At 46.1% G+C, this 21,363-nt stretch overlaps 2 protein-coding genes across 3 annotated transcripts; one reads left to right on the top strand and one right to left on the bottom strand.

Annotated features, from left to right (window-relative positions):
- Window positions 1-309: 309 nt before the first annotated feature.
- Window positions 310-13,150, bottom strand: ARFRP1 (ARF related protein 1). 2 transcript variants are annotated; one of them, XM_009473388.2, is made up of 8 exons: window positions 13,031-13,150; window positions 11,527-11,626; window positions 11,049-11,136; window positions 10,480-10,562; window positions 9,919-10,000; window positions 9,362-9,432; window positions 2,793-2,893; window positions 310-1,212 (listed from the first exon to the last, which is right to left on the bottom strand). In XM_009473388.2, the coding sequence occupies exons 2-8, from the start codon at window positions 11,617-11,619 to the stop codon at window positions 1,125-1,127; spliced, it is 606 nt and encodes a 201-aa protein (XP_009471663.1). In that variant the 5' UTR covers window positions 11,620-11,626; window positions 13,031-13,150; the 3' UTR covers window positions 310-1,124. The 2 variants fall into 2 exon arrangements, with proteins under 2 accessions (XP_009471663.1, XP_087606137.1); XM_087750011.1 differs by having other exon boundaries at window positions 13,038-13,089.
- Window positions 13,151-13,346: 196 nt separating this feature from the next.
- Window positions 13,347-21,266, top strand: ZGPAT (zinc finger CCCH-type and G-patch domain containing). The gene is made up of 6 exons (XM_087750215.1): window positions 13,347-14,362; window positions 15,122-15,255; window positions 16,027-16,185; window positions 17,220-17,351; window positions 18,190-18,607; window positions 19,068-21,266. Exons 1-6 carry the CDS (start codon window positions 13,725-13,727, stop codon window positions 19,204-19,206), a joined length of 1,620 nt encoding a protein of 539 aa, XP_087606341.1. The 5' UTR covers window positions 13,347-13,724; the 3' UTR covers window positions 19,207-21,266.
- Window positions 21,267-21,363: the final 97 nt, after the last annotated feature.

Here is a 21,363-nt window from a genome sequence, read left to right as displayed (position 1 = left end):
AACTTGCTCAAATAGAGCTTGAATGATGTCCCCTTAGTTACGGGAGCAAACAGCACAGGATGGTCACCAGTGCCAGGAGTAACTAAAACATGCAAAGAGCAACACCCACTGCCAAACCACTGTAAAATACACGTAAAAAGAGATATTTGGAGAAATGTTAGTGATACGTCAGCAGAATTACTGGCTGGGTAGGCTACATAAGAAGTGAGCACTATTTGACGTTGAGAGCTGCCTTTCTGTTCTTTCTTGCATTTCAAAAAACTAGAGGGCTAAGCACCACTATTTCTGAACATCAGTTGTGTCAGCAAGAGACGTTCAAAGCAGTAGGAAGCTTTATTGCATAATGATTTCTCCCTGCCTAGAGGTTCAGCTCTCGGCCTAGAAATATCACAGAGAGGGCCTCAATTCATTCCAGTTACAGAAGATACCAATTATTCTTAGGATTAAAGAGAACGCACAACAGAGAGATTGGCAGTCAAAGCAAGGCAGTGCTTCTGGCCTTCACGTCCTGTTAAGAACACCCATCTGAACCAGTGTACCATCGTGGCTGGCTTCCGTATCTGCGTTTACCAGAGGTAAAAGTTACAAATCAACATGCTGACAGAAAATTGGGTTATAATCAACACTGTCTCTCCCCATTATACAAACAGCAGCATAACAGGGCCGGTAACACCACCTACAGTAACCATGGGGCTGGGGCAGCAAGGTGTCTTCTCAGTTAGAAGGGACAGCCGTTCCCCAGGCTCTCCCTCCCCTTTCATATTCACCTACACAGTTCCTTCAGGAATTCCTTCATGTCACTGGCCTCCAGCCTGTTAGACTAACAAATCAAGAATCACAAAGTAATACGGTAGAAAATTAAGTCCTTTGCATCTGCAACGATGTGTAGATTGCCACTCGGTCTATGCTCTCAGGCCAACGACTTAATACTTAATGGAAGAGATTCCCGCCCCCCACCCAGTTGGAATCCTTTGCTCAAGTTTTTTAGACACAGAAAGAGAACGTTTGTCTTCAAACTTAGGAAAGAATCAGGTGTAATAGGAATCCAGTGGACCACCTTCTTTAAAGAGAACACAAAACTGTGTGGAAAAAGACTGTCCGTTCCTTGGCTGACTTCGAATTTCTTACGTGATGTCCTTCTTTCTTGGGGGCCGGTGAATATTCCTCACCACGCACTTCACCATCCATTCAATTCCCTCGTTCACTCCTTTGCTAAGGAAATAAGATAAATAGACACGATTTAAAAAAAAAAAAAACAACCAACAACCAACAAACAAACAAGAACAAAACCATGGCTCACGTAGTCCCTAGTTGAGCCCTCACAAGAGGAAGTGAAGGGTTCTGCCCTGCAGTTATTTATGGGCATTGCTACGTTAGTTTCTCATACACACAAACAATGGGGATCTGATTTCTTTGAACTCGGTATGTGAACTCCATCCTTTATTTTTCTGGTGTCTGTACAAGTCTACATCCAATTTTGTTAGTCATCAACTCTGTGGAAACCTTGGGATGAACAAGCATCAAACCACTTGACAGTCAGCTGGTTTGAGGTTATTTTGCTACAAGCCTCGGGCTAGTTGTATCAGATCTTCCACTCCGGGCTCCAGCTTTCTGTAATCGTCTGTGCTGGGGCTGCCAAGCAAGTCACCAACTCACTGGTCTGCACGCCTCCCACTCAGGACTTCCACAATTGATTTTTTTTTTTAGTGCAAACTCAAACTGAAATTTTGAAAGGACATTCACACAGATCAAAACTGGAAGTGTTTGTACCAACCCCACAACAACTGAAAAGGTTGCATTTCATAAGATTATTATCTAATACTTCTCTTCCAGTCAGTGCTTAACCATTGTTCTTGTTTTTGTGGTCACTCGTATGCTTAATGGCATTTGATTCTTAGCAGTGCAGACAACAGAGATTTTTCTCGTGGTTTAAGGAGCTTTTCTTATCCTTTGCAGTAGCCTGTATAATAATCCAGCTTTCTTGCTAGATTAAAAAAAGAAGAAAACTCAAAGCTCTGGATTCAGTATAGGCAGTAATTCAGACAGGAGTATTTCTAGCCATCTGGAACAGTACTTTTGAATTATGCCCAATAGCACTTTTCACCCAAAGAGCCGAAAGTGTAACCAAAGTATTGCAAGACTCCGTATGCAATAGTGATGCTAAGATATCAAGAATCCAATGGGTTGGTCAAGGTCATGGCGTGCAGCTGTGTGGCGTGCAGCTGTGTGGGCCTGAAGAAGAATCAGTCTCCCAAATTTTTGTCTGTTCTAGCCACTGTAACTTAAACCACAGACGTCCCCAGTGTAAGAAAACTCTTGGAGATTGTTATATTATCTACATAACAAAACTCATCTACATGCCAAAAAAATACGAAAGCAAGAGCACAATTACTCCGCCAACAATAGAACACCACTCACTTCGCTGGCAGCGTCATAAAGAGCTTTATTTTCAACTGACTTACATAAAAGCCAGGAGCTGCAGCAAGCCAACGACTGCAAAGACTACTGTGTACGGAGAAGGGATGATAAAGGACAAGAACCAAGAGCTCCACATGCCTCCAAGTCCCGCTGCTCTCAGCCAGGAGTACATTTTCACTGTGTTTCATATGTGGGATTTACAGATGAAGTTACTGACCTGGTGCAAGTCCAAGGTCTGCAAACAAGTATCTCTCACTGCTGGGAAGGAAGCGCAGCTCCCTTTCAGGGGCTATTGAATCTTATAGCACTGCTCTGCTCGTGTGCCACCCTGCAGCTCCTCGGTTAACCAAAACACCATCCATTCTCACACTTACCCAGTAAGAGCAGAGCAGGCTTGTGTCAGGCAGTCTCTCTTCCCAATTTTGTTAATGCAGTCACTAAATGCTGTCTTGATGTCAGGTATCGACAGACAAGTCTGCAAGGGAAACCAAAGAAGAGCTTGCTTTCTATGCTACCAGAGATGGTGACCTGCTTCCAAAATGCTACCACATCCACAGTTCTGCTTCAGTCAGGATGGCCCAATGCTGTGAGGTTAAACCCCCCCAGCCACTAACACGGCAAATTCCCTTCTTTACATTCCAAAAAAAAAGGAACACATTCTTTTTTCACCAAAGAGAATGCTGTTTTCAGACAGTATACACACACTGCTACACCTCCCTGGTCCTCAAGATGTACGCTTCTCAGCAGAGTCATGAAAATGAGCACAACCTGCACACCCTCGGGATACTCCTTCCAACCTGCCCCAACCGTCATGCACAACTTCTGTCTGCCAGAACACTGCAAGAGCGCATCTATCTACAACGTCTTTTGAAGCGGTGTACCCGCCAGAACCCCAGACACGTCGGTCCTGCAGCTGACTCTTTGCCAATGGCCTGCATCGTGTCTCCTGACATGCACGCTCTCAGAAAACGGCCTGGATGTGATTTTTCCTAAGTTCTCAGCATGTTCCTTGACATTAAAGGCATAGCTGCTCTGGACTTGTTTGGTTCCATTTTGCATGCTGACATCACTAAATGCAGCACATTTTCTGACGCCTGGTGTCACTTTGTTCTTGATCACCATCAGGTCTTGCACTTCTGTAAGGCTGCTAGGAGATTGCTGGGAAGTGGTTTTAAAATACACAAATGCACAACCCCCCCCAATAAACCAGTCGATTGCTTTCCCGACATAAATCACAGTGGTACCACAAAAGTTTCGTTCTTAGAGTTGCAAACACAACAAAAGCAAACCTGCCCTACTCAAGCCTAGGCTTGCATCTTCCTCCCTGAGCACAGGAAGCAGGTACAAGAAAAATCACCAGCCTTTAAATTCTTTTCTGATCTTGGTGCTCACTTTTTCCTCGGAAGCCTTGGACAAGCCATTTAAGCACTTTAGCTGGCCACGAGCCCAGCTTTCTTCCTCTCTCTGCAAAGACATTTTGGACTTTCAGTGAGGCTCAAATACATGTTTTGGGCAAGTGTTTACTCAAATGCCAAATCAGACCCTTGTGAGTCTTGAGGATTACTCCAAGTGGTACACTTTGAAAGAACAGACTACCTGCAAACAGGAATTCAGTCTTCTACAAGTCTGGGCCTTAACTTAGCAGAAAGATGGAAATTAATGATACCAACGATCCATTTTGCAAAATAGTGGTTGTGGAGAAATTAAATATGGGAAACTACTGTGGGGATGACCATGTGACAAATAAGCAGGTTTCAGTGCTCATAAATAAGAAGGATTCTTAAAAAATGTCTTGAAAGGAGTTTAATGACACCCAATTCACCCAGTGCCCTCAAATCCAGACTTGTGATTTTCCACTGTGACGGGCCTAGAATCCATTAGTTGTGCAACTTGCGATGACTGTGCTTTCTTATGACCTAAGTTGCATTTCAAACTTGCAGTTTCAATCAATGTGCTGGAAACTGTATCCCGAAATGTTACCTACTTCATCGCACCAAAGCCCTAACAACTTACTTGAGGATTTCTGCCAAATGAAAAACCTGCAATTCATAAAGATGAGCTGTCATCCACAGGGTAAACGGTTAAATAATTTTTTTTAAAAATCAAATACTAACTTTAGAGGGAGTCAGCCTGGACTTGGGAGTTGGAATTCATACCAGTATGTCTCAAAGACAGGCAAGAGATTACTACCAAAGAACCATTCTCTACAAGTTTGTAAAAGATGCGTCTTTCGTTTTGGTATGACATTCACTGCCAAATAAGAAAGGCAGGTTCAACTGCCTCTTGATTTAAGCCAGAGCTCTAGAGAAGTCAGTTACCCAACAACTTGGAAGGAAGAAGAGCTGCATGTCAGTAATTTGAGCTATTTTTCATGTCATTATGTTTTTTCAGTAAATGAAACTTGGCAGCAGGAAGCTTAAATCCCAAGGCAGCTGAAACTGAGCGAACGTTTCTTGAAATAGACTTTAAGCTTATCGCAGTTTAATATCATAGTACAATAATGTCTCCTTTTCTGAATGATGATATATTTTTAAATCTTTTTAAAATAAACCTGAGAGAAAGTGTTCAAGGTAGGAAATAACAGCGCAGAGCATAGTCATGCTGTCCTTTACTTCCACTTGCAGAGGCCTGTGCAGAGCAATCAGGCGATGGACTTCCCAAAACCCACCAGCAGAGCAGTACACCTGCACGCATCCAGCGGCACAGAGAATCCACCTCCTTCACCTTCTCCATCTTTGAGGCCTTTGAGAAGTCCGCTTTTCCCAGTGCCGCTTACAGCTGCTGTGGCCATTTATTCCCCCAGCTTAATCTATTTTAATCGCTTCCCTTTCTCACCCCCCCCGGTATAATCGTGGCCTGCCCTAACTTGCACAAAGCTGTCCAGCCATTGCTCTCCATAGAAATCTGCACCAGAAAAGAGTTTTGCTTCTGAGGAGCCTTTGCACCATTTACATTGTTTATAGTAGGATCTCACCGCATCACGACACTACACCGGTTTTGAGGAGCGTCCTTTTCCCCTTGGGATGAAGTACAGCAACACAGCAGAGGGGACAGCACCACTGAACCATCAATTCAGAGAAGCCTTGTTTTAGTGTTCAAGGGGAAGCCATGAGCTGGAATCTTGCCTTACCACAGAGGATGAGGCAGATTACCCATCACAACTAGGAGCATTTGAGCTTCTCATGCTCGGGAGAAAATGTCAGCTGCAGCTTCTAAGTTCCCCTCTTTTCCACCTCCCTATCTACATTACAAAATATTTGTTTATAGATGTGTTTTGTTTCTCAACTGAAACCACATAAACCAAGAGCAAACTAGGGAAGCTGGATTTGTGATCACATAAAAACTGTTCCATTACAATAATAAAATGACCACAGATGACCTTTCTGGAGTGATGTTATCCAGCACACATTTCAGAGGAAACTCACACAACTTGACACATCAGATTTCTGTCTCAACATCCCCAAAAGAACGCACTCCAAGCCATCTTGTCATGAAGGCTCTTCAAGGCACAGTCTAGCCAGGACTGACCTGCCTGCACAACCAAATTCCTCTATTGAAGGGTTCAGAACAGGATTGCCCAAATTAAGACTGGGGAACGGTACACCTAGAAATATATCAAGCAGCAAGGCTCCATTTCTGGAGTCACCTGCAGAAAAGCACGTGTGGCTGTTTGGGGCAAAAAAGGTTGCGCTGTAGAGTCTTTATCCATTTGCCAAATCCACTGCAGGAAAGACAATGCTGCTGCCTGGCCTCAGATCAGGACAACACCTGAAGTATTGACCCTTCAGCCATCTCAAGAGTAATCGATTGGCAGAACGGAACTAAAATAGAAACAACAGAAAGGTGGATAGCCTAAGTAAAACTATTTAATAAAAGGTGTAACCAACTTGACCTATGTCCTGTGCTATCTTTTTTTACAAGCTTATTTTAAATTAAGACTTAAGCTTGTTTAAATTAAAACAAGCTTATTTAAATCAAAACTAATTTTACAGGGAAGTTGTAGTATTTCTTAAGTTGGAAATTAAGAGTGGCCGTCATGCAGAAGGCCTATTTTCTAACAACGGTGTGGAGAACAGATAACACTATGAGTCTTCAAGTATATGCTGCTACTCACCATGACTCCTCTCATTTTCCAAAGACACGAGGAGGCTTTCCAACGCTCTGGAGATGTCACATTAAATTTCCAGAATATATCTTAAATTAGGAAGGCAAAACTTCCTCCCAAAGACTCATACAACACCCGATTATTTTCATATGCTATTTTTTCAGATCACTTTTTCCAGTATTTTTAATCGTCTTGCAAAACAAGCCATTCTATCCTCAAGTTTTAACAGTTCCTTGTACAGCTTTTAGCTGATAGCCTTTATAAACCTTTAAACAGCTGCATTCACATCAAAACGGCAAATATAAATTCCTATTTTGCAGCTTTTTCTGCAGTGAGCAGTAGGTAATATTTTCAAAAGCGGCATTCTGACTTGAAAGGGAGTCCACATGAATTATTATATAGTAGACATTTAATTCCCCTACAAAGCAATAGTTCCTTTAAAAAAGATCCCACTCCTTCCCCCAACACACCTTTGACCCAGTCTTTTAATTAATTACAAAATGATCCAGTTTTGAAGCCCCTGCTAAACACAGAGCATTCTCCTGGTGCAAAAAAAAAAATCATATACACTTTTGTCATGCTATTAGAATTGGTATTTTACAGTCTATGACTGTATGTCATGCCCTGATATGGCCAAACACCACTCACGCTTGGCAGCGCTGCGTGGCTGCAATTCACCCGAGGGTAGTGATGCCTATTAACAGCAGAATTCTTTTCTACAACGAATTTAGCATCAGGGCTAAAAAAATCTTACACTTCATGCAATTTCAAGCATTTCAGGCATTGAGCCAGAACTTTTGTTAGCTTATTGTGAGGAATGTAAACTTATTGTGAGGAGTATAAACTTTAAAAAAAAAAACAACTGTCAGACCTTCTACTTCTGATGTATTTCACCACAAGCCTTCTGCTGGCCTTTAAAGATGTAATCATCATGAATTATCTTTCAGCCGCATATACCAGCAAGGTTAAGATACCAGTTATCCTCCCGTATCATGATTCACATTAACGACAGAGGGATGCTGGTGAGAATTCCCCACTACAACTATAGTGTAGTCTGGGAATCCAGAGCAGAAAAATCTCTACCAATGACAATCCTGTAACATTCCATTTTCTTCCAGACGTCTTCAATTCTGCCAGATCAGTGGAAGAGAAACAGGCCTTCCAGTTTTCTAAACCTTGCTTAAGGGAGCCTGAGTAATTACTGAAAAATAAGCTGTAGTCTCTTTAATGTTTTATTAATAGCATTGATGTCCCTCTGCTCTGTGTCCATATCCAAGATCATACTCTAGGAATAGACCTCTAAATATACAATTTAGGTATTTGTTAAAAATAGGTCCACCTCCAGTCGGTACAGTTTTGCTAATCTCTTGTTCTAGGACTGCATAAAGGCACTGAATGTCTGGGCTGGTCTCGGACCCTCCAGAAGGAGCAAGGACTCATGCACAGTTTTTATCTTGAGAGCCTGTTCCAAACACCTCTTTCTAGTCATATAAAGAAGTCCACTTGTTCAACCATTTTTCTTTAGTCTGGCTAGGGTGCCAGAAGAGCTGGCTTTTGCAGTATGCCCATAACAAAATATGCATATACAGCCATAAGGAAAATTGGAACAGCTTTCCAGGTCACTGCATGCAGTTTAATGCTCAACAACTAAAGGCAAGAGAGCAGACTGCTCCCTGCTGTAAAGCTGTAGTGTTGCATGGAAATCTGAGAGTTAATATTCTGGTTTCCACACAGAAAAGACAGCCAACTTCCACACATACCAGAGATCACAGTGAAGTCAGGGCCATAAACCAGAAGTCCTGTCTCATTCTCACGCTGTCTAAGTGGAACTACATTTCTTTTATTTCTATGACTAGATAATCTTACGATCATCCAAAAAAATCTGTTGCGTTGAACACATGAAGCACAACCAAATCCTCCTTGAAAGCCAAAGTGATTTCTATGTAAGTCTCAAGTATTTCCTACAAGTGCACTCACTGAGATAGGTGTAAAGTCCAGGGAAAGAAGCTGGGAAGTATTAGCATACTTTGAAACAGACACCCACCACAGCTGCCAGGGCTGGTACTCCAAATTCTACTGACAGTCTCTGGCTCCATCTAGAGATTAACCACTCGAACTGCAGTACTGGAATTCCAGGGACAAGGGCATGGAAAGGAGGAGGAAAACATGGAAAATACCACGCACACTTTAGGCACTCTGGTCCCTTTTTGCCATGCCAGGGGAGACGAGGACTGCCCTGGATGCGTCACCTGAACAGTCACACTGTAGTGCCCACTAACTTGTCAAATACCAAACAAGAGCTTTGCAGTCCTGGATATGCTAGAAAGAATTCAAATTATACTATGAAGAAAAAGTATTCCTTGCCATTCACTGCGGGCAGTGTTTAGGACAAACAGAATGTTTCATTGAACAGATCTTATCTGGTTATGGGAAAAGGATGATAGTGCTTCACATACATTTGTTGTGCTGTTCCCAGGTAAGAGTAGAGCAGCATAAACAAAGTGCACTAAACATATTTTTGCTGAATAAACAGGAAAAAACAGTATCAAGATACCCAGTCACGGTACAAGACCAGCATAGCTACGTAGTCTGTTCTGTTTACACAAAAAGTTCAGAAGAGCTGAGATGGATGTGCCTGCAGTAAGCTCACGTATGCCACTGGAAAAGGGTTGGAAGAGAAAGGGGAAAATTAAAACTAAATTCAAACTAATTATTTCCAGCAGCGGGAAAGTACCATAGGATCAGTCCAGAAATGTGAAAGAAATTTAGCATGAATGCAGAGCTCACCTGTCCAAGGCTTGTTTGCTCACTTAAGAAGTAAACCTGCAATAATCTTACCTCTACATCCTGCTTGTTAGCTAACACCAGAATGGGAACCCCCTCCAGAGCTTCGCTGGTAATCATCTTCTCTATAAAGCACAGAAACAAAAACAGAGGTTTAGCCAGTTCTGGAGGGTAAAGTTGTGCAAGTGCTGGACACAGACCATCTGGACATAGGGATGAAGCAAGAGGCTCCTTCTTGCATTACAGTTTCATTCCGTACAACCTTTCGGGTCTATTTTCTTCACACAATTTTTCCCAGATCAAACTTAATTTTGATCAACCAGCATGTTACTGAGAATGAACAAGGTGATAAATATAGAATAAGGAATAAAAATTCCAAAATCGTTAGCATAAGCACAAAAAGAGATTCAAGGCCATTACAGGCAACAAAAGTGAGTCCCGTGTTACAGACGAGACAGACTTTAACAAAAAAGTGCAAAAGCACTACAGATGTGTCATCAGCAGGCCACACATCTTACGCCAAGGATGCAGGAACAGACATGATAGTAATGAGAGAACTGTGCCACAACACATCGTGACATCACAGCACAGGTAAAACACCACGGACTCACCAAAAGCTCTTTTAGATTCTGAGAGCCTCTCCTCATCAGTGGAGTCAATAACATAGATCACTCCATGAGATTCAGCATAATACTGAAAAGATAACACAGATATTAGTGTATCTACCTGCTAGGACCATTTGTGCCTCTTCCTGATTTTTTTTGTTAAATGTGGTAAAATTTTGATACACATGGAAGAGATCAACCAGTTAGAGCCAGCTGTTTCCATAGTATATGTCTGGAGGGAAGACTGGCGGCACACAGAATGCATTGCCTGTTCCGTTTGCAGGCCTACTGAGTACAACAGCTAAAAAAGCTTACCTGTCCCCCCAAAAATCTTATCGGTACTGGCACAACCCTCAGATAGGGTTGGTAATTCCTGTCCGTAAACAATAATGCAAATATTAAGCATTATCTTTGCTAATCTTGCACAGATGTAGTTGAATCTCTGGAAAAGTGTTGATGCTAAATACTAGGGTTACCCATGAGCCTGTATGACTATGAAATGATCATACTGCTTCAATTCTAAATGAGACAAAAACATTTCTAAAAGAAAAAAAATACATCTCTAACCTTGTCCCAAAGAGACTGTAGCTCCTCCTGTCCGCCAAGATCCCAGAACATTAGCCGAGTTTTGCCAACATCAATAGTACCAACTAGAGGGAAAGAAGAAAAAACGACGCAATGAAAACTGAGGGTGTTCTCTAAAGCACAAACACCTGCACACCCCCCTTAGACATCCGGGGTAGAAGAGTCTTCTAGAGGAACAAATCCCATACAGCAGCTACTTTCAACAACAGAGCAACACCTTTGCAAAGAGTGGCCACTAATGTCAGATAGCGCAAATCAGTGCAAATGACATCAGAATCAGGCCCACAAATGAACTCCGGTGAAATTCAGCTTAACCTCTGAGCATAGCACTGACATGGGATACTTGGTTTGTTAAGGCTTCAGGGTTTTTCCCCTCATAAACGAAGCAAGCCTGTTTTATTCTCTTACAAAAAGACCTGGGGTGTTGGGAGATACGAACTCTGCTTCCAGGAACTATTTTGCCCTTGTCAATTCTTAAATATTTCAAACAAGAACCAGCTGTTTTCTAATTGTGCAGGAAAGCTGAAAAAATTCCAAACAGATTTACTTACTGTTTAAGCCCACAGTGGTTGTGATTTTGGACAAACTCATCCCTTTGTAGCTCTTGTTAAATCGAGTTTTAGTTTGTTCAAGGAAGGTCTGAAAAGGAACAAGAAAAAGTATTTACTCTCAAATATTTTACTGGCTGGGGTAATCCTAAGCCAAATCTGCCTTTTCATTTCTGCAGAATCCTGCTCCAACAGATACTGCCCTACCTGACCTTGGAACAAACCACTCTTCTTGTTCCCTATTTTAGCAAGGAAAGAAGGGATCACAGGTGATTACAGGATTACCAAAGCCTCAGTTACATCCCTGAAAGCTTATGCTATATTTAAGTAAGAGGGAAAAGTTGATTCTTTGGTGTGACATCACTCAAATAACTCGCAATACAGCCAGAGAAAGATTGCCCCATCTGCTGGAAGTTTTACTTCTGGCAGATGTTTAGAATCGCGTGTGCCCTCCACGCAATTGGTGATAAACAGCACTTACGGTTTTACCAGCATTGTCCAAACCAAGGATCAAGATGCAGTACTCATCCCTCTGGAACATGTATTTATAGAGTCCAGACAGCAGAGTATACATCCTGCTCCTGCAACAAGTACCAGGAAATCATTAACAAACAGGTCATTTCCAAAAGTCTCTCATTCCACAACGCAAGTTTTTCCCAACACTGGATAAATAAATGATGTTATTCTTTTATCAGTAACTCTCATATTTAGGCAATCCCAAGACAAATCACAGATCTAAGAGAGACCACGTAAATAGATCAAGACCAAATTTTCAAACGCATACAAGTGAGGGATTATCTTCCAAAGAGCTTAACCTCTGTTTCTGCACGTAGTGCCCAGCGGCCACTGCAAACTCAACCCTCATTTGGAAACGCCCCTCTCTGCTTTGGGGCTTAAAGGAGAGCTAAAGAAGTGCCTGAATGTCTTTTGCAGCACATGTAAGACCCATAGAAAATGAAGCCAACTTCATACAAATACACAGAATGGGCATTTTGGGCAGGAAGGTACAGGTCGGCCTCCCCCTCCTTGTCCCCAATCCATATAACAGTCTCACGGGATCTTTAATGGTCGAACTGGGCGCAGCGTATCTTAAAGGCACATAAACCCCCCTCCCTACCTTAATTTAAGCCTTATCTAGCAACAGCCTTCTGTTGTGGTACCCACCTTACAATGCCATGAAGGCAAGATAGGTAAGGTAACGAGCCAAAAGCACAAGACTAAGAATCAGACAAAGCGACACCACCACCTGCAGAAGACCACACTTTTTGTGTTGTTGGATTTGCACAAACAAGGCAGAGAAGATTTGCTAAGACGCAGGAAGTGTTGGTACCAAGCGCTACAGCTGACTCACAGAACATTGCAACAACTCTTCTGTTTAAACGCAGACCAAGGAAACCTCAAGGCAAAGACTTTGAGGAGCACCTGTCTTTGAGGAAGTGTGCAGATAAGTAATCACTTGGAAGTCAAACAACGTTGCCGAAAGCGGGGTGGGGGAGGGGAAGGCGTTCTAGAGCAGAAGTAAGGGATTTCCCAGGCCGAGGCAATCGGGGCGCAGGGCAGGGCACCCCAGGGCGCAGGTACCCGCCGAGCGAGTGGGGACCCTTCCCCTCAGCCGTGCTGGAGACGCAGCCTCACGCCGTCCCCGGGAAGGCACCGAGGCCGGGGGCTGGGGACAAGGCCCCCCGGCCCGCTCCCACTTCGGGCCGGCAAGTGATCCTAGGGGTGCCCAACCACCGGCCCGCTCCCCCTAGATCCGGGAGACCCCCCCGCTCCTTCCCCTGCCACAGCCTGACAGGGGAGAGGGGGGAGCCGACCCTCACCGCCATTTCCCCCTCGCGGCCCGGGGCCAGCTCCTGGGCCGGGCCGGCGGCGCCTCGCAGGCCCGCCCCAAGCCCAGCCGTGCCCTACCGGCCTCCGCCGCGGCCTCTGCCGCCCCCCGAGCGCGGAAGGCGGAGGACAGAGCCCCGAAGCCCGCAGCCCCTCACCAAGTACCGGAGACAGCTCCCGTCACACAGCGCCTCACCGCTCCCCTCGGCACCGGCCGCCGGCGCCATCCCCCGCGCGGCGCTCTGGGAAACGTAGTTCTCGCGCCGCTGCGGGGGCGGTGCGAGGAGGGGCGGTGGACCACAACTCCCAGAATGCTCAGCGCCACGGGCCTCCAGGAGAATCCGAGCGCGCAGGCGCAGTAGAGGGGAGGGAGTGTCGCAAAGCGCTGGCTAGAGAAGCCAGAAGTGGGGTGGCGGGGAGGCCGGAAGTTGGCGGGGTGTCATGGCGGCGGCACAGTAGGGGAAGGGGGTGCTGAGGGGCGAGCGGGGCGGCCGAGGCGGGGTCAGGTCGGGGGGCTGCTGCCGGCCCCGTGGCCGAGGGGTCGCGCTGCGAGAGCCCAGGGTGCGCGGGGAGCGGTGCCGTGCGTGGGCCCGGTGGGCTCGAGTGGGCGCCGTGGCGGGGGAGGGCAGGGCCCGGCCTCTCCTCGGACTCTCTCATCGCCTTTCGCCGCCTGTTCGCTGCAGGAGCATCGCCTGGTTACTTCCTAGGGAAGAAGCGGGACGGCGGGGTAGATGGTAGCTTCTGCGGACAAAGGCTTGTTATCCAAAAAGTTGCTCATCTTGAACAAACTCTTTGAATATGTTCTGAGTTCCCGGAAAGGCCGCAGTTAAGCACACCTTTATTTTGCTGATAATGGATGAAGAGAGTCTGGAAGCAGCAATTCAGACCTACAATGCCCAGCTGCAGCAAGTGGAGCTGGCTTTAGGGGCAGGCCTGGACCCATCGCAGCAGTCGGACTTGATTCAGTTGCAGGAGGATTTGAAGCAGCTGATAGAACTGACTGAATCCAGCCTGGTGTCTGTTAAAAAGAGCAAACTTCTGGCTACCTTAGATACAAATGCCTCCTCCTCCCCAGTAGGTCTCCTGGAGCAGGGTGCCAACCCCGAGAGTTCTGCCCAAGATGAGGAGTATGCTGCTTTTAAGGAAGCCATTGCTGAGCTCGGGACCGACGAGAAGCCTTCAGCTAATGACAGTGAGATATCGGCAAGGAGAGAGGAAGAAACTGATGACAAAAATGAATCAAAGTACAGTGAAGAGGAGGAGGAGTCAGACAGGGAGGAGGAGGAGGAACTGAGTGGGATGAAGGTTAAAGCCCCCTACTACAGTTCTTGGGGGACCCTGGAGTACCATAACGCCATGATTGTGGGGACAGAGGACTTAGAAGACGGCAGTGCAGGAGTCAGAGTGCTGTATCTCTATCCGACTCACAAGTCTCTGAAGCCGTGCCCCTTCTTCTTGGACAACAAATGCAGATTTAAAGAGAACTGTCGGTAAAAAAGAAAAAGTGGTGGGAGGGGGCTTATGTCCTTCTTGTAGCTAAAGGCCTTGTCTTTCAGAGGGATGAACCTCCTCTGAAAGTACCGTGTTTGGTTTTTATACCCAATGAAATTTTGCCTTTTTGTTCACGTTTTTCAAGTGTGTTACGGTAAGCAGTGGCATCAGTTTGGCTGTTTCCTCTAGCTAATGCAGAGATGAAACGGAAAATCCCATGGGGAAAGTTGCAGAGGTTTTACATAATCAGTCGAGTGGCTAAATTCATAATGATTAAGTATTTTAAAAGAAAACACCAGAGCTTGTCAGTCAATGGTGCACGGAGAGGCACCTTCCAGTTGCACGGAGAGGTTGTAGGGTCTCCGTCTTTGGAGATCTGCAGAACTTAATTAGAGAAGGCCTCGAGCAGCCTGGTCGGTCTTTGAAGTTGGTTGTGCTGTGAGCAGGAGGTTGACCTGCCTGTCTGCGTCATCCTGTTCATCTCCGAGGATCTGTGAACTTTTTTATTGGATGTGGCACTAGCAAGGAAGGCTTAATTCTCTGGGGTGGGATGCATTCTTTGTTACATGGCCTAAATAATATGTTTAAGATGAAAAATGAATAACTTCTGTAATTGAAATAATGCACGATAAAACTTCCATAATTACTGGTGAAGATTCATCACCGCTGACAACTCCTTTGCATTTTCTTTAAGGAATTTTTATTTAAAGCCTGCTCAAACGAGGTAGAGATAATTCCTCTCCCGCCTTCCCTGGCAGGTTCTCGCATGGTCAGGTTGTCTCTGTGGAAGAGCTTCAGCCGTTTCAGGAGCCCAATCTGAGCGGGCTGGAGGTGGGCTCGGCCTGCCTGGCGAAACACAGCGATGGAATATGGTACGCTGCAAAAATAACTGGTGAGTCTTGTGTGAGCCTGCGTTGCCAGGATTCTGTGTGGAAGACGAAGGCTGATGCTTAAGTGAATATAAAACTTGACTATTCTGGTTAATGATAGAAAAATGTTAAGTATGTAGCTGCAGCCCTAAGCTGAAAATCTTGACATAGCTGAGAAAACATTCGAATTTTGTCAGGCTTGGGAAGGGAATAGGCTAGGAAACAGAAGAACGTTAGACAAGAAGGAGACGTAAGAGCAGGAATGTGGAAAGGAAAGGGCTGCGTGGTCATTAACTGCACCGAAAGGGAAGAGGCAGGTATTGCAGGAATTTGCATGCATATTAGGTTAGAATTGCAATAATCTGCTCTTGTTTAAACAAAAGCCGGGGGAGCTGGCCCTGCCCGTCAGCTGCTGATACAGGCTTCCCGTGTCCTGGGAAGGGCGAGGGCTTATTCTCTCTTTCCATCTTTCTTTGACTATTATTAGGTCAGAGGGGAGCAAGTCTAACTTCTCTTTACTTCCATTTCTCAGCAGCCCATCTTTCTTCATTTTTAGAAATAAACCTTTAAGTATCAGCCCAGGCATTGTGGAAGTAGCTTTGCATTGCAGTGGGTGCTTCTCCCTCCCAGACAGAAATGTAAAGCACAAAGAAAAACCAGATTTTTTTAAAACGCGTGTTCCTTGCGCCTCTCCCGTGTGGTTCCACTGGAGCTAACTGTGTTTCACAAAGCCCTCTGCCAGTTGCGTATTGGAGACTTACTTGAACTCTTGTTCCTTGCTTTTCCTTCTGTAGACATTGACAGTGGTTATTACACTGTGAAGTTTGACTCCCTGCTGCTCAAGGAAGCTGTTGTGGAAGGAGATAGCGTCATTCCCCCGCTGCGAAGTGAAGATGGTGCCTCATCGGCCGAGTCTGATGAAGACAGCGTTGACGATTCTGGTTATGCTAAAGGTCAGGTGTGAGCGAAAGTGACTTGTGATCTAGGTCTGCCTTTCTCTGGGCCCTACTGAGCTCCTGGAGCTTTCATTGTAAGCGTCTCACCTCTGATGAAAGAGTAGCTAATCTCTTTATATCTTGGTGAAAGATAGAGAATGGTAATGAGCTATTATGTTACAATTGCAAACTGAAATCTTTGTTTTATGTAAATTACTGGGCTAATGAAGGTTGGAGGTTTCCATGGGAACTCCCAACAAGGGAAAGTAGAGGGTGTGATATTTTAGAGCCAAGTTCCAAGCTCCGAGTCTGTTTCTTATGTGGCTGGCTGAGTTGAGCTAATAAGTGAATCGGGAGACTTCCTCATCTCTGGGGGCTCTGTGTAGCTCTAGGACACGAGAGTACGAGACCCCAGTAACTGAGCGTTTGGTCCTTCCAGTGGCTCGACGAGGTCGCAGGAACAGCCATGCCCTCTTTTACTGTTGAAAGCTGACACAGAGAGAGCCCAAGTGACTTCTCTGAGATGACACAGACAGCACTGTCCCTGTGCTAGTGCCACAGTTACAAAGTTCTGTCCTGGAGCTCTTTAATTGAGCCTAATAGAGGTGATTGGATCCTAATAACACAAAATTAGTATAGTGGCCTAGAGGATCCTCATACCAGAGATGTGAGCTGAAGGCACAGAATAAATACTACACGCCACAGTGCCAAATTTTACTCTGATGGCATATGTCAGTCTGTATGACCATCCTAGAAGGAAGGAAAGGAAGCATAAAAACTTCTGGATGATTCTGCCTGGAACGACGAGGTGGTATGTGCATTAAATCAAGCGAGAGCTTTCATTTAAGTAACTCGCTATGCAGTGTTCATAAAAGGTGACAGCTCAGTAGGAACCAAGTAAGGCTGAAGGAGCTGCCGAATGATTCTAGGGTAAGGGAAGTATATTTTACTGCCTTGTGAAAGGGTTTCATGCTGTGTGGGTGCCCCAGATGAGGGTTTTGTGTAGCAGCTTTGTTTCTGTGTTTCACTGGTTCGTCTCTTCCGTGTCACAGTGATAGATTCGGGAGCTCCGGAGAACGGGGAATGGACTCCTGCGTGCAGTTCCTCTTTCGGTGGCTGGGAAGCCCATACTCGTGGCATCGGCTCCAAACTGCTTGTTCAGATGGGATACGAGTTTGGAAAAGGTAAGGGGAGAAGGCGGTCCTGGTGCTGCGAGAGCCTGACTGCCTCGTCACCTCACTCGCGTGATGGATCCTAAAGCTAGTTAAGAAAAACAAGATTTTTGAATGAAGCTAAAACTTTTCTTTGCTGAAGGGCCTATTAGATAAGGCTCAAGCTATGTGATGAATCACACTCGTGTGGAAGCATTAGAAGGAAAGAAGGAATAGCTGTTTAATCGAAGTACAGGCATATGTGTGCACCAGACCCTGTATGGTAATGGCAAAAATTGGAGGCATTTGGAACCATGGTCAAGTTCATGATTAAAGCCGTGAGAACTGTTGTATGAGATGTTCAAAGGCTTTAGGAAGACGGGCACTGATCTATGAAGCTTCTGATGTCTGTGTTAAAGCATCTCCTGGCTCTAGACGCAGACTTCAAAGCTGGCTGAACTAGCTTCTCACTACACAAGTTGTATTGAGCCTTGGGGGCTTTAGGAGGGCAGTCTGCTACTTGCATTTGTCTCTAGTTCTCCCAGAGGAACCAAACCAGTTTTAAGAAGAACCTGGCTTGAGAAGCTGAGAATGTGAGGCTGAACCCGGTTTCACAGAAACCGGCCTGGCGGATGGCCTCGGGCTTTTTATCACGTATCTTCTGCTGTAGAAGGCTCCTGTTGTAGCATCCGCATCCACTGTGCTGTGGCCTTTGCTGCCTCCCTTCACTTGGGTAGTAGTCATCGCTTTTTGTACCTCAAAAGCCTGTTTGCTTGTTGTAAGCTTTTTACTGTCAGCGTGAACTTGTGGTGGGAGGTGAATCAGGAGGGGATGTCCTGGCTTGCAGTAATCGCTTGGTGTCTCTCCTCAGGGTTAGGGAAGAATTCTGAGGGCCGAGTGGAGCCGGTGCAGGCTGTGGTACTTCCTCGAGGGAAGTCCCTCGACCAGTGTGCTGAGGTGCTTCAGAAGAAGAAACAGGGGAAGCTGGACCCAGGCAAATCGAGGAAAGGCCGAGCAAAGGGAAACAGCTCTGGACAATCCCCTGCAGGCAGCCGTAAGCCTCCCCGCAATGTGTTTGACTTCTTGAATGAGAAACTGCGAGGGAAGAGCACTGGGGAGAAGGCTGGAGGGATGGCACTGCCAGAGAGGAACAGCAAAGAGATCTACCATGCTAGCAAGAGCACCAAGAAAGCCCTGAGTGTCCGCCTCTTCCAGACCATGGAGAAGATTGAACAAACGCAGAAGGATATCAGAGGAATCCAGCAGGCCCTGGCACGCAACATTGGACGGTAGGAAAACATTCTCTTTGGGGCTGCAGGACGAACTGAGAATTCTTGGTGCTTCTGGGAAGGGGTGGGCTTGAAGTGAGGTATAGGAGGAGCAAGTGAAACATAACTGGATGAGACCTAAGGGGAGGAGGGAGACTGTAGTGTGTGCTTCAGACCAGCTTGGACGCTGGTGGATGCGCCTGGGGTCCTTTGGCTGGAATTCAGGCTGTGGCGAAGAGAGGAGCTCTCTGAGGAAAGGTACTGGAGTCCTTTCCTTCTCCTGTCCATCTCTGCAGCGTTGCTGTTGAGCATCACAGGAGGACATTTTCTAGCGCAGATCGTGCCGAGCATCAGGTTCTTCCTGGCTTTCAGCAGGTCACTTGTGCTAATCCCGCAGGAAAGGGCAAACCCTCCTGGGATGATGACAAGCCTTTGATCTTATAATGCAGGATGACATTGCCGTAATGCTTTTTGCTTTCAGGCACAGCGTTGCTACAGCTCAGCTGGAGGAGAAGCTGGCTGATGCGCACAAGCAGCTGGGGCAGCTGCAGGCCCAGGAAGCCAGTCTGCAGCGGCAGCAGAAGAAAGCAGACACGCATAAGAAGATGACGGAGTTCTAGTCTCTGAGGAAGGCGTTTGACTGCCGTGATTGTCCTTCTAGCCGGCTCGTGGCCTCAGAGCCTGGGTGAGCCATCCTGCTCTTCTGGGCCTTGGGCTGCCCAGCCTGAAAACTGGGCTGAAAAGCAGCCGTTTCTCAAACTGGATGCTTCCGAGCTCTGCTGGGAGGGGGAGGAGCACACATCCATCCAGCCCTGAAAGCAGTCAGTCAGCCTGAGCCTTGTATAAGGACTAGCTACAAGAAAAACGATCCTCAGCTTTCTTGCACACTTCTTTCCTCTGTTATCATCGCAGTAGCGCTTCCATCCAGAGTCTGTAGCTACTCGGGTGATAACATTGCTGGCTACGAACCAGCTGAGGAGGGGCTTTGAGAGCCCCACATCCTGCCATCAACTGTGGCTTGTGTTTGCAGCCAACTGACGAACGCAAGTGGAGGCAGGGTCCCGAGCACATTCCAGTGAAGCAGAAAAGGCTTGTGCTGGGTGAAACCAACAAAGGCAAATTGCTTCAGCTGCTCTTTACCTTCTGTTTTTTGCTATGGGATTTATCTGAGAACTCAAGTTTTTTTGGGAGCAGTTCCTCGTAGCCCTAGTGTAATGAATAGACAGAAAATGGGCAGCTTGGAGGTGGGTACTAGTGGCTTCGAGCATCAGATTTCATCAGTTTGACTGTAAGAGTATCCCTAGGACATGCTATAGCCTAACGCGCTGACTTGGCATGGAAAGCTGCGTGGTTCCACAAGCAGGGTGCCAAAGCGGGGGGAATAAGACAGCAGAGTAACGGATTCTCAAACCTCCCAGCTAGGAACAACTCCACAGGGAACCTTGGGATTTTTGCCATCATTACTTGAGTTCCTGTGTCCTAGGTGGCTCGCTGAACACAGGTCCTTTTATTAAAAAACCACAGGACCCAGATCCAGGTCGGACTGGGCCCCGGATGAGCACAAAGATCAGGAGGTCTGTGTGCGCCCAGCGTGCAGCCCTGCCTGTGGGAGAGCTCGGGGCTGGAGCAGGCCAGGCAAGCGAAGTGCCCTTCCCTGCAGCGTGGAGAGCCTTTGGACAGGAAGGATGTCTTGTCCCCTAGGTTATATTCTGCGTTGGTGGCAGCCAGTCCTTGCCCCAGAGGAGATGGTGGTTTCATCAGACTCTGTTTCTGGTGGGACTTGTGCATTGTAATTGCTTTTTAAAAAAAAAAAAAAATCGGTTTGCAATTTCATGCCAGCATCTTAAGGACACGTTTTTTTCTTAATTTAAGAAATCGATTTCCTTTTATTCTGTGAGTCATTTTTCTAATGAAGTTTTGCTCCCTTAGCACCACCTTTTTTATCTGTTCCTAAGAACCTTATAAAGCTGTCAGCCTGGGCAGGGCTGCACCCACTTGTAGGGCCAGGCTGCCAAACTAACCAGAAAACCTAAGGCTGAAAGAGATACGATCAGAGTTGTTCAAGTCATGTGGGATTGAGCATTGCTGCAGACACACCTCAGAAAACGCAGAGCGACAGCAAAACTATACAAGATGAGCATCTTCAGCAACCCTGCTTGAGTGACTCTCCTTTGGAAAGCACTTGGATCCTGCTATGATGAGCACCGTGTAGATGTGCGAGGTGGCGTGGGCTGCCTCGAGCACTTCGGCATCCCTCGGTTTCTAACTAAATTGGCTGTGCTGTCTTCGTTGTTCTGAATTCGTGTTCTCTGCACCGGGCTTAACTCAAGGGTTTAACAATGGTTGCTCGGTGCCCTTCCCTCACAAGTGACTGTTTGTTTCCCACACTCCAGCGTTGAGTGGTGCGAACGATTAATGTGCCCAGCTTAGCATGGGTGCTTGCTGAAGTGGCCCGTGACTGGTGAGCTGAGCTGGGCAGAGAAGTGTCTTGGGTTTGTTTTGTGCTCTGACACTATTTAACATCATCCTCTCTTTAAGAATTGGGTGTATTAGCCCTGTGTCTCGGCTAAGTTGCATTTTGACCCTTCCTTGGGATTTCCACAGCCTTACTTGTCAGGCTCCTATTCAAATGGCTGCTGCCTCCCACCCAAAACAGTTCATGTCCCTGGTGAATAAAGTTGGTTTTTATTTTTTCCCCTCTCTCCTTGTAAGGCGTTCATTTGTAAGGTAATGATGACATGCGGTGACCCATTCTTTCCTTATATTCACCTGCGGAT

Source organism: Nipponia nippon, unplaced genomic scaffold, assembly GCF_047370975.1.
Source record: "Nipponia nippon isolate SJK-2023a ecotype South Korea unplaced genomic scaffold, ASM4737097v1 scaffold_13, whole genome shotgun sequence".
NCBI classification, from domain to species: Eukaryota; Metazoa; Chordata; class Aves; order Pelecaniformes; family Threskiornithidae; genus Nipponia; species Nipponia nippon.
The sequence above is the reverse complement of the archived record's forward strand: the minus strand, read 5'-3'. Positions and strand labels throughout refer to the sequence as shown.